A 13,434-nucleotide genomic window follows, 5' to 3' on the forward strand; every position below is an offset into this window, starting at 1 on the left:
CTATATACTCTGCGTCTATTGCTCGTGCTATGTATTCAAATTGGCAAGTGCAAAAGTCGGTCAAGGCTGAAACTGCGAATCTCAGGAATATTGACGTCTTTTCTTTTTCAGTGAGTGTCAGTTCGTTATCTTGATCTTGGCTAATTTTCTTTAACCTTGAGTCCGCAGCAAGCTCAGTTCTCCATACAAACGTAGTTACGCTCTCATTTAAAACGACTAGCTAGATTGATTGCTCTGAAACTTTGTACTTACAATAGGATAAGGTATATCTATGTCTGTAATTAGTTTATGTAGCTTCAGACAACATATTTAAAAAAATACAGCGCATTTAAGTTTTTCATACAAAACTTGTTTTTGCTCTATTTCGTTTGTTTTATAAGCTGGAGCTGTATAAACTAATTACAGGCATGTCATTGTATGTGCAAAGTTTCATTACAGTAGGCAATCCAACACGTATTTTTAAATGAAATGAGTACAAAACTCCGTTTGTATGGGAAGGTGAAATTCGGCCGAGCTTGCTGCGGACTCTTAACTTATATTTCTCAGCGATAGTGTGTTTAAAAGTGGGCCTAGTATTTTGTTTGACCATTTAACAAATGGCATATAAAATAAAATAAATAAAAAAGCGTTTTATTCTAATGAGTATATCTAGTTAAGTTACAGTTACAAAAGCAATTCTGTGATAAATTAGTTTTAAGTAATATTGATATGTGCGTTAGAGCCCTTCTAGGTAAAGGCCTTCTCCATCAATTTCCACTACTTACATCATCATCATCATTATATCAGCCCTTTATCGCCCACTGCTGAGCATAGGCCTCTCTTCCAGCACGCCACTTGTCCCGGTCCTGAGCTAATCTCATCCAGAACAGAGGTGACCCGCAATCTTCCGGATGTCGTCCACCCAACGACTACAACATAACTACTTACATACATTAAAAACTGTAATAGATGTCATATATTAAAGAAAAAGTGACGAAGCCCTCCAGTGGTGAAGGCCGGATTCTAACCGGCGTCTTTAGCTATCGCGGCTAACGCCATGAACCCCTAGGCCACCCCGCCACGGCGGTGCCCGTCCGAATTTCTCTACTATATGCCATCTTAGTAAGACTAGGCGTCTTTGACCAGCTCTAAGGGCAAGCAGTGCGCGCTTGCACCTCCTAAACGAAGTCCTTACGGATTTACGTTGTAGCGAGAGAGACTGGTGCTGCCATCTATGAACAAGTTTGGGGACAAATCAAATTATTTTATTAAATATTTTGATTTGTGTTTTTTTAAGTAGTCACACTACTATATATAAATTAAAAACTGTAATAGATGTCATATATTAAAGAGAAACTGGAGGGCTTCGTCACTTTTTCTTTAATATATGACATCTATTACAGTTTTTAATTTATATATAGTAGTGTGACTACTTAAAAAAACACAAATCAAAATATTTAATAAAATAATTTGATTTGTCCCCAAACTTACATACATGATCCTACATGAAATGTGTACCAATTAAATGCATACCTATTTACGTCGCGTTAATAGTGTTGCATTGTTTATTGCGCCAGCCCCTTCGCCCTTTCATTCATGATCTATTTTTGTTTCTCACGCTATATTAGTCAGTAATCATGCGACCAGACAATCCGTCGCTTCTATTAAATCAATTTAATCGTTTTAAGTGATTTCTGATCCGTAATGAGTGTGCGAGTGAGAGGCGCCATGGATAGGTCGTTTAAGAGAATTTTGAGGAGACAGAAGACCGTTCACGGTGAGTTGCGTGGGTTATGTAATTGTTTGTGAAGTTGCGTTATTTATGACACACAAGTTAGGTACTCTCATCATTCGCTTGATGACTCGGGGTCAGCGCAGCATGTCTTTTTCTTTCATGTCTCTGTCGCCCGTTAACTCATCATTCGCTTGCCCTTATCCCATTCATTCGGGGTCAGCGCAGCATGTCTGTTTATTCCATGCCTCTCTGTCGCCCGTCAACTCATCATTCGCTTGCCCTTATCCCATTCATTCGGGGTCAACGCAGCATGTCTATTTATTCCATGCCTCTCTGTCGCCCGTCAACTCATCATTCGCTTGCCCTTATCCCATTCATTCGGGGTCTATGCAGCATGTATATTTATTCCATTCCAAAATCATCATTCGATTGCCCTTATCCCATTCACTCTCGATCGGCGAAGCATGTCTCTCTTCTATGCCTCTCTGTCGCCCGTCAGCTCATCATTCACTTGCGTTCGTTTCTTACCATCACTTCTCACACAATCTATCCACCTTTTCCTCGGTTTTCCTTTCTTCTCACTCATACCCCCTACATTGATTCGTGATAACTTTATCGTCACATGACTTTCATCCATCCGCATCACATGCCCGTACTAGGCTAGGCGATTCGCCCCTACTTTTTCTACTAGACCAAGATAGGTTCTCTGAGATTGAAAATTAAGTGCTCCTTCAAGGTTAAGAAGCATTAACTAGGTTGCGAACGCTACTCTTTTAACACCTTTAAAAAAACCCGGTTAAGTGCGAGTCGGACTCGCGCACGAAGGGTTCCGTACTATTATGCAAAAAACGGGGGGAAAAAATTCTTTTGTTGTATGGGGCCCCACTTAAATATTTATTTTATCCTGTTTTTAGTATTTGTTGTTATAGCGGCAATAGAATACATCATCTGTGAAATTTTCAACTGTCTAGCTATCACGGTTCATGAGATACAGTCTGGTGACAGACGGACAGCGAAGTCTTAGTAATAGGGTCCCGTTTTTTTTTACCCTTTGGGTACTGAACACTAAAAACGATGTTTATTCAGATGATATTCTGTGGGATTGTGTGTTGCCTTAAAATTTTGAGAATAAGTATTGTAGGGCGCCCTTATGCTATGTCAAGTAAAAGTAAAGTAAAAATTATTTATTAACCAAGGAGAATTGTAAATACAGTATGCAGATTATCGACGACTTCCACACTAGGCTATGCCTGTATCGTAAAAGTCAGCTACATGCGTAAATTATATTATTACTAGCTTTTGCCCGCGACTTCGTCTGCGTGGACTCAGTAACCCCAGCAAGAGTAAGAATAGCGCCTGGAGAAAGTCTTATAGCAATTATTCAATTTGAGCATATTATGCACAATTAGCAGACACTTCATTAATTATCTCAATTCCACCCTGCTTTTTACTTAAGGGAAGATTTTCGGGATAAAAACTATCCTATGTCCTTCTCAGGGAATCAAACTATCTCTATGCCAAATTTCATCTAAATCGATTCAGCGGTTTAAGCGTGAAGAGGGAACACATAGACAGACAGACTTTCGCATTCATAATATTAGTATGGATTATATTGTAGCCTGCATTGCTGGTGACTAAACTGCACATCATTGTATATCAGTTTTCTTCGCATCATTATCTTTGTTTGTTGTCCAGCGTGTCCTGTGACACAAAGGCCTCTTCCAGCTTCTTCCATTCCTCTCTGTCGTTGGCTTTTTTAGGCCATTCTCTTCCTCCAATTTTATTGATGTCATCTTTCCATCTTTTAAATTGGCCACCTTGCTTCCTATTTCCATCTTGTGGGAGCCATTCTGTTATAATTTTTGTCCATTTTGTTCTACTTTCTCTGGTCATATGTCCTGTCCATCGCCATTTAAGCTGCCTTACTTTCTTAAGTGTTTTTTCACATGCGTAAATTACCAAGTACTAAACAGCGGGTTAAAAAAATCAGACCAGCAAGATAAGATAAGTAGATAAGTATAGTGGAAGATTATTGGCCGTTCTCCGTAAGTTAAAGAAAGACAACCAAAAACTGTATATTTATAAATTATAATGTTATGTGTTAACATCGGTTTTTTTTTAATAAACAGTTTTTTTTAAACGGGTGTCTGATGGACACAGTTGTCGCCTCGACAGGATACTGCATCTGTTTCCTTCTATCGAACGGTGTCAAAAAGTGATAGTGTGACCTATCAAGTCGATAAACGCGTCTACTATAATCAACGACTCTTGATTTCCACCTACAGATTTCGACCTAGCTTAGTTCCTAGTCTTATAAATTGAAGGCATGTTTGATTTTGCGGATTTGAGTTTTTGGTATCATAGCATTCGTTTAAGCAGGATCTACATGTAGAGCAAAAGATAGTGTCCAAAAATGACCCCAATTGTCCAAAATCAGTCACAATCCACTAGTTAAGTAAGATAAATCTGTACCTCTCTGACAACAACTCTACAATACAACGACTCTAGAATACAAGACATAATTTCTATAGAAATTTGTTTTATTTTCTTACAAAAAGAACATAACTAACAAAATTTTACAAAAACAGCATAAGTGACGAACTTATTTTTCAATTTTTTTCCATAAATACTGGTCTTTGAAATGTGTAATCGTATATTTCGGAACTATTGGCCACTTACTAAAATCACCTATACAATGTTTATGTCCAATAACTAATATATAAGAGGACATTTAGTTTTTTCGTTTCCTGTAAATTCATGTCTAGTGTAGTTATGTTGTTTTTGTAAACATGCCTTTAATTATAATAGTGATAGTATAGAGAGATATAATTGTTGACAGCGTTCCGATTCAATTAATAATATCTCTTGCTATATTTGGAAGTTCCAAATATAGCAAGAGATATTAGAAGTTCCAAATATAGTAAGAGATATTGGAAGTTCCAAATATAGCAAGAGATATTATTAATTAAATCGGAACGCCGTCAACAATTATATCTCTCTATACTATCACTACCTATTATAATTTATAAGACACTACATATATCGATTAGTATGACAAACTAGACTAATGGGCAAATTCACAGCGGGGGTTTTCATAATCCATTTGTCTCAATGCTCGTGGAATTTGCTTCTGCAAAAACGTGCTCTTAATTGCCTCATACGTTACTTTAGAGAAGTCGGCCCCTAATGAAAACACATCGGCATCTGAATCAATGTTAACACTATCAAAAGTGGACTTCGAGACTTCTTATCGGAAATATTTTGGTCTGGACTCTGGCATTAAGCAATTAGTGATACACAGCGTCACGGTTTCTTTATTGGCTGATATTTGTTGATAAAGCAAGGAAAATATGATTAAAATGTATAATGCTTCTATTCATTCTTAGAATCAAATCTATCACTTTTTAGTTCCACCGATGTTATATTCTCAGCATAGCCATTAGTCAAAATCAACTCTAGATTTGATCCCATGTGATTTGTTAAATGTTTTATTACAACACAACATTACTCAGATGTGGCCCCAATTTTTATTAAATATCATGTAAGGGAAACAAATAATTACATGAACCACTAAAACTTTAGTTTACGAAACAATATATTATAAAATGTATAAAGTTCGATATCCTGTTGATACTGTACGTTATTATTAACTGCGTACGATACTGTACGTTATTTATTATTTGCCTAATCTGCCAAAATACGTCATCGCGCGATAACGAATGGGTGTGTACTGACGCGCCTCCGCAGTCTAAATGAATGTTAGCGCGGGAACGCACGTTCGGAATTTAAATTACGCGCGGATTTTGTTTCGGATAGTTTTTTTTTATTATAAAAATTATAATGGATGGCGGTAAGTTTATTTTTTACAGAGTTGAAATAAGTTAGTTGCGATGTGTTGAAAGTGCGTGATCATGATCAATAAGTTGGGTTTTCATTGTTTTCATTTAAAATTCGAATTTCTTTTTTTCTTAATAATCAGACTCGTTTGCAACAGGATTTTGAAATACAAATTGAGTTTTAAAATATTTTTAATGTAAAACTAAAAACAAACATTAATGCATATGTAAAATTAAAATGTATGTCGTCAACTTTGTTTGTTGGTTGTCTGCTTATCCTTTTGTCACTTTATATTATTTTTTGGTGTACAAATGCACATCAATTAAAAATATATGCTACAACGGGCATTTTCGATAAAAAAATAATTATGTCTTTCGAACAACCTTTTGAAATATAATAAAAATATTCCAGGGCTTTGAGATTATAAAAGATTATCAAGATAATTACCTCATAATCTTAAATACTTAATTTTTTGTGTTTTCTCGTAGGGTATTGTATCTTTGTATTTTTATTTGTTTTGTAGTTCGCAGTGCCTTGGTAGTAATACTGTAATGCTGTGTAACTAATTTAAATAATAATATAAAAAAAAATTTTTTTTACACAAAATTATAAAACAATTAAAGTTATAAACTAGCATTATCTTACAGCAAAGGATAATGTTATAAAGTTTATAAACACTTCTGCTCACTATTATCATTAATATATCTTAATCTTTCGAGATAAGCCGATACTTGAAGGTACCATTTGTGTTATGTTATGTTAATATAATTTTCCTCAATAAGATTAGCATCGTAATCTCCATTTATCGTGCTCCATAAAATTTAACATGAATTTACAATTAATTTAATCATGTTATTTAGCTCTAGGTTAAAGCATTTTTAATTATACTTTTGAAGAGTAACCCAGGGGACATCACCATAGCAACTACTTTCGTATACAACTGCATATTATGGATGGTATAGAAAAGGATGCCAATCTCTTATGGCAGAATTGTTGCAAAAGTGCCCGCTTTCAGCTTTAAATAATAGTTCCTTATCTCTCCGGTGGCGCTAGTTAGGGTCTGGGACATGAGTATAACATGAACCAACTAATAACCCGACCAAATTACGTAGGTTGTTTTTGGTAGTATTTCGGTGTATGGTGGCGCCGCCTAATTACTGTTTTTTTATGGACACTTTTTATACATAGAGATTTGGCTCCTTTATGTAGTCTCCATGTGCATATACAACTCTAAATGTCAAATTGTGTGTCTGATATGTTCGAAAGTTGTGTCTTGTGGATTTCTTCTGGGTTACGGAGACGATTCAGCAGCAACTAAATATGTTTCCATAAAAATGATTTACCAAAAATATTTGACACAACACCACAGAATAAATAATAGTATTATCATACAACACTGTCAAATTGTGTAATCTTATGTGTTTTAGCGTTTTGTTGTATGGCATTTTATTGTAGGTAACAGACGTCGGAGATCTTAGACGTATTTCTATCTACAACTTTACCTGTGTACCTAAACCGGCTCTCATAAAACCCAAAACCAGTTTAAACAACTTGAAATTAATTAATGTAGAGTGCCTTGCAACTAGAATTATCAAAATTCAAAAACTTATATTATAAAAAAATATAATGCCTGATAACTTAAATTTTCATCTATAGCCGGATTAAGCTAACTCTGCAGTCTCTGCACGGACTTTTTTTTTTCAATAGTTTAACGGTATACTTTGTAATCATAGTGTGGATATGTCGCGATAAATGTCAAATTTCTATGATAAGAGGACGGGTCTCTATTGTTTGACATAATGATTGAAAGTCATAATGTAATGATTGTCATATTATCATTAGTCATTTTTTTTTTTTTTTTTCAGAAACGCGTAACTTTTCAGGCGTAACTTCTTTTCTTTTAAGCTAGGAACTTGAAACTTGGTAAAAAGGGCATTATATTAAAATAGACGAAAATTGATTACAGATACCGTTTTTGAAAAGTTTGTATTAATAGTTTCGGGAGCGATTTTTTTTAAATAGTGGACTTGTAAATTTTCTAAGAGGGAAGAGAGGGATTATATCGGGAACAATTTTTTCAGTTAGGGTCTTGAAACGTCGTAGTTTGTGAAAGACAAATTTCATGCGTTGTATAATTATTAACAAATGATTAACCGTCCCTACTGATATCTTTTGCTGCATAATGTTCTATATTATGCTCATGTACCTATAGAATATATAACCACCAACATACAAATCCACGCGTACGAAGTCGCGGGCAACAGCTAGTATTTACATATAGGGAGCGTGCATAAACTGTAGGGGGCAGCACAGGAGACGTCAGATTTTTGGCGCGAGGCGCAAATGTAGTTTATGGTTTCAAAGTAGCCCACAAGATGGCAGCACTTGCTTTGGCGTGAAGTGTCAATGTACATGTTATGTACATGTTTATGGTTCCGATTCAGGCCACAAAATGGCAGACCCTCCAACGCGCACGTTCCCTATATTCAATAAGCTTGTTCTGTTCTCGTTCTTTGCACTTAATGAAATACTGTAGTTATCAATGGCTTCCGAAGGAAATTACGTCACTAGTCACTAGAAGGGGAAATACCTTATTGTTGTATTCAATGCAACGACGCGACGATTAGGCAAAGAAAAACATTGCATGCCTTCAATGCTCTAATGCAGTTTCTCCTGTCTTCAGTGTTACTTTTTTAAATTTAATATACCAACTAAATACTAGAACGATTGAAATGATATGTTATAATGTATTTTTACTCTAGTTCCCTTTGAGCATTTATGTTTTATTCCATTAGTGGAAACTGTTTTGGCTCATGTATTAGTCATAATATCTATATCCTGTATTATTGTAAGCTGTTTGTTTCCCAATAAAATTAAATTAAATTAAATACTAAAGTAAAATATGTCGCCTGTGTAACCAAAAACTTTGAAAATTAAGTCACCTATGTTACCGGGCAAAAAGCGTAGATCTTAACTTAAAGTCGATTTCCTTTTTTATGCGGATAGTTTTTAGTCGTACAGGTATAATAGGTTAACAATTTTTGCCTTACCTACTCGTAAGGTGACATTAGCTATTCATAATACTTTTTGTTGCTTAATTTTTTGACAAAATTATTTCATCAAGCAGCGCCCTTTTCAAACACGCTTCTTATTCTGACGATATTCGTGGTGTGATTCGTGAAACGTAAAATCATTCGTGAAGTTTCGGAAATTTGCAATAAAAACAATGGGAAAAGTTGTCAGAAATTTTAGTAAAATAGTAAGAAAACTTTCATTTTGAAAACGGAAAATTTCGATCCCCAAACAAAACATTGAGAAGTTTTCGAAACGGTGCATTAGTACCTAAACGTGCCGCAAAAATGCAAACTAACCCAATTTGATAATTACATCCAACTCGCACTTAGCCGATTAGGTGTATCCGTTTCGCACAAAATAACTCAACAGTTTTTTTATCTGTAGCACGTTATCTTGTATCAATTTTACAATTGCAACTTTGATAAAGTGAATTATACTTGAATTTAAGCCATAAAGTCATATTTGTGCCATTTTCAACCAAAAGGGTACTTATTGTCGCTTGTCAGTAAGGCGCTATTTCCATATAGCTTCAATTAGAAATCAACCTTAACGACAACCGACAATGTGGTACCTTTTGGTTGAAAACGTCACATTTATTGCGGTCGACGGTTTTCCTTAACAAACCGCCAAGGCCTGTGTGGGATAATTCTAGTATTTTCTCGATTGATCGTTATGATTGGTGCATTGCGTCTCAACTAAGGCGGTTATCGCACTGGATGCGATTCGCACGTCGCTCCGATGTGCGAGCTGGATGTCGGTATAATATGCGCATTGCGTTGTCTCGCTCAAACATCTCAATTTCAATTTACGCAGTTTTATATTGTTAACCTTTGATAGTTATATATAGTCTATGTATAAATAAAGTTATCGTGTATCGATAAGTACACCGGAGGTCCGCTATCTATTATGCCTAAGATATTAATTGCAATTAATTATAATATTGGCTTCGGTATTGTTGCAATGAATTTATTAATATCTTGAGTATTTTTTCATCACTATTAATAAGTTTGCATGTGATTAAATCTGCCGTAAATAACTGAACAACAATCTTTTATGCCCAAACTGCTTTTGTCTGCTGGGTTACGTTTGGTTTGGTTTGGAGTAGGTACATATAGAGGAGGTACATATACGCTATACCTACATCAAAAATTAAGTGGTCAGGACGTTAGCCGCGTAAAGCTGAAGACGCGGGTTCGATTCCCGCCTCGGCCACCGGTGGACTTATCGTAATACTTCTTAAATTCCATAAGTGAATGTTTGTTCGTTTTCAGGTGACATGCCGGTGAAGGACGGCAGCCGGAGGTCGCTGGTCGGCGTCATCGACGATGGCACCAAGACCGTCAGAGTTGTAGTAAGTTTACTATTATCATAGAGTAACTTATACTAGAGCGGTACTGTCATAGTAAATTTTGTAACCCCAGTAAATTCACTGACATCTGTCGACACACTTTAAAACTAAAAATGAAGATTTATAAAAATACGATAGAATGTATTTAAATATAGATAAATGATTTTTTTTATTTGCATTAATTATTTTTATGATTTTGACCCATATTCTTTCACTGATATGCGTTAAAATTGTTAAATAACAAACGAAACCGTCAACGCCATCTATACGACTGTAGGCCAAAACTAGTAGCGCCCTCTGAACGAGAATCAAATTTTCTTGATTTTCGAGGCACGTTTTTTCCTTAGACTGTATCCATCTATTACGGAGTTATATCTATCTTTGCTATTATTGATGATTGTATGGGAATCGAAGTTTTCCGTTTCCAAAATAAAAATTTCCTTAATATCCTATGGACTTTTCTGAAATATTCGAGAATATTTTTAGCTTTTTTTTTAACTTTCCTCAATTCGCACATCTGTAGTCACTTACAAGTCTAAATCAATGGGCAGTTGGCAAAAACTTTACTTAGAATACAACCACCAGTTACACCACCGCTGATGTACGATATTCGAGTTAAGATTAGTTAAGTATTTTTAGAAAAGTTATTTTTAAATGTCAATTTTACGCCAAGTTTGCCTGCTATAGTAAAATGACTACGAACAAAACAATGCAAAACACAAAAAAAAATAAGAAAACATGCCAATTTGCGTAGGTACGTACGTTACTCGTACTAACATTATACCGTATTCATGAAAAACATTACTATGTCAACTATCTTGTCACGAATTCACGATGCTATAAAAAATTTGTAATAACTAGTGTCAATATTGGTTTGTCATTCATTATGCAATTGTTGCCCAGAGCAAAGATAGATATAACTCCGTAATAGATGGATACAGTCTAAGGAAAAAACGTGCCTCGAAAACCAAGAAAATTTGATTCTCGTTCAGAGGGCGCTACTAGCTTTGGCCTACTGTCGTATAGCTGGCGTTGACGGTTTCGTTTGTTATTTAACCATTTTAACGCATATCAGTGAAAGAACATGGGTCAAAATCATAAAAATAATTAATGCACGTAAAAAAAAACATTTATCCATGTTTAAATACATTTTATCGTATTTTTATAAATATTTATTTTTAGTTTTAAAGTGTGTCGACAGATGGCAGTGAATTTACTGGGGTTACAAAATTTACTATGACAGTACCGCTCTTAAGTTACTCTATGCCCAGAGCAAAGACTAATAATATTCATTGGCAGATGACTATAATTTTTGACGCGATCTGCACGATATCCACTTTGCTATTATTTTCTATTCTAAATAAATAATATCTGTAAATTGGGTGTAAAATTGCGAATGGACTACGGGTGATAGGGATACCTGTCGCGCGAAATAGAAAGCAGTTTTTTTTATACTAAGTTTAAAACGCTTTACCACAATCACTAAAAAATATCTGTTTGAAATTTGCTCGTAACGTCATTCGGCTATATGACTAGCTATTTTATATTACGGTTAACATACAACTGAAATGAAATGTAAATTAGATGTGTTTTCGTATTTTTAGGGTTCCGCACCTCAAAAGGAAAAAACGGAACCCTTATAGGATCTCTCGTGCGTCTGTCTGTCTGTCTGTCCGTCTGTCACAGCCTATTTTCTCCGAAACTACTGTACCAATTAAGTTGAAATTTGGTACACATATGTAAAGTTGTGACCCAAAGACGGACATGTAACGTAAATAAAAATTAATTTTATACATAGGGGCCACTTTTGGGGGGTAAATGAGCAAATAAAATAAAATAGTTTTTCAAACTATATCGTGTTACATATCAAATGAAAGAGCTCATTGTGAGGATCTCATATATATTTTTTAGATAATTTTAGGATAAACAGCTTAGAAGTAATTCAAGAAAATAGGCAAAAAATGACCATTCCCCCCCCCCCCCCCCCCTTTATCTCCGAAACTACTCGGTCTAAAATTTTGAGAAAAATACACTAAATAGATCTTTACCTATAGATTACAGGAAAACCTATTAGAAATGTGCAGTCAAGCGTTAGTCGGGCTTAATTACTTAGTTTTTGATCGTCACCCCTACGGGTTTTTTAAAGACATTTCACTCACGTTTCACATAAAAAATACATTGTTTAAATTGTGTAATGTACGGAACCCTTGGAACGCGAGTCCGACTCGCACTTGGCCGGTTTTTTCTACCGAGCCAACTTAACTTTAACCTAGGAAGGTTTTGGTTAGAGTCTGCCCAATACGAGTGTAATCTAGTTTTTGTGTGATTTTTTTCCTGGCCTTTTCACTTGATTAAAACGTGTTAGAATTTAATATAAAAACTACCATCTAAATTCTTAATCTCTGAAGATCCTTATTATTGTCAATCACGTATTTTTATCTATTAGTAGATAGATCTATCGCGTAAACTATAAATTTTTTTTAGATATACGAGGCAGAACGCTCAGACGAGCTTGCCGCGTACCAACTAGACAAAACCGAAGTCCAGCCGCAGGAAGGATGGTCCGAACAGGATCCCTTGGAGATCATACACCACATCAAACTATGTGCCGAGAAAGCCGTCGAACAACTAGCTGTGAAAGGTAGCATTAAATTCCATCCAATATATTTATTTGGCGTCTACATGGTTTAAAAAAATAGTCCTATTAGAGAAAAAATCGATGACTTCGAAAAGTTCGAAAAGCAAATGCTTTAAATGCCCAAAGTATGGCCGAATTGTACACCGTCATTTATTTACAGCGAGCTGCAAAAGGGCACACCCGCTGCACTGTATGAATGGAATTCATTCGTAAAGTGGGTATGCACTTTAGCAACTGGGTGTACCAAGAAATGACTATAGAAAGCATCTTGATTTTGATATAGATGAAATTTATTTCGGTAAATAACAGTCCAATATTTATTTATTTATTTAAACTTTATTGCACATAAAAAGTGTACAACAGGCGGACTTAATGCCATTATAGGCATTCTCTACCAGTTAACCATAGGGCTAAACAGAAAAGCGTCAAGGTGGGTGCACTGAGAGAAAAAACAAAAAAGAAACGTTACTTTTGAGCGAAGTAAAAATTCTACATGAATAATATAATAATATGTTTAATTATACCTTATGACTATGGGTACACTAAATATATATATTTTTATATATATATTCAAACGGAATAAATCCCATTGTTGTAAGTAAATATTCTTTTCATTTCTCATGCTCTGAAAGAGGGTCATTGTTGTTCTAAAAGGTGCGCAGAAAATGATACGTGTCTGCACTAGAGCATTTTACGTTCGAAGTACGACTTTTTTAATTTTTTTACGATACGCAATTGAAATTTGAGTTTAAATGGATTTGTAATAAATTTTTCATTTTGATATTTGACTCTCCATTCCATAAATAACGATACTTTTGTCTG

At 35.1% G+C, this 13,434-nt stretch overlaps 1 protein-coding gene and 1 long non-coding RNA gene across 2 annotated transcripts in view; both read left to right on the forward strand.

Moving 5' to 3' along the window:
- LOC134754834 (uncharacterized) overlaps positions 1 to 13,434 on the forward strand; it is a 151,445-nt gene that overhangs the window by 117,899 nt on the left and 20,112 nt on the right. The gene's annotated exons all lie outside the window — the stretch shown is intronic.
- LOC134754275 (glycerol kinase 3-like) overlaps positions 1,588 to 13,434 on the forward strand; it is a 31,959-nt gene continuing 20,112 nt past the window's right edge. The window contains exons 1-3 of the mRNA XM_063690538.1: positions 1,588 to 1,756; positions 9,898 to 9,977; positions 12,459 to 12,615. Coding sequence (XP_063546608.1) covers positions 1,684 to 1,756; positions 9,898 to 9,977; positions 12,459 to 12,615 — 310 coding nt within the window. The 5' untranslated portion in view covers positions 1,588 to 1,683. The remainder of the gene's footprint in view (positions 1,757 to 9,897; positions 9,978 to 12,458; positions 12,616 to 13,434) is intronic.

This window comes from Cydia strobilella, chromosome 1, assembly GCF_947568885.1.
Source record: "Cydia strobilella chromosome 1, ilCydStro3.1, whole genome shotgun sequence".
In the NCBI taxonomy this organism is placed as follows: Eukaryota; Metazoa; Arthropoda; class Insecta; order Lepidoptera; family Tortricidae; genus Cydia; species Cydia strobilella.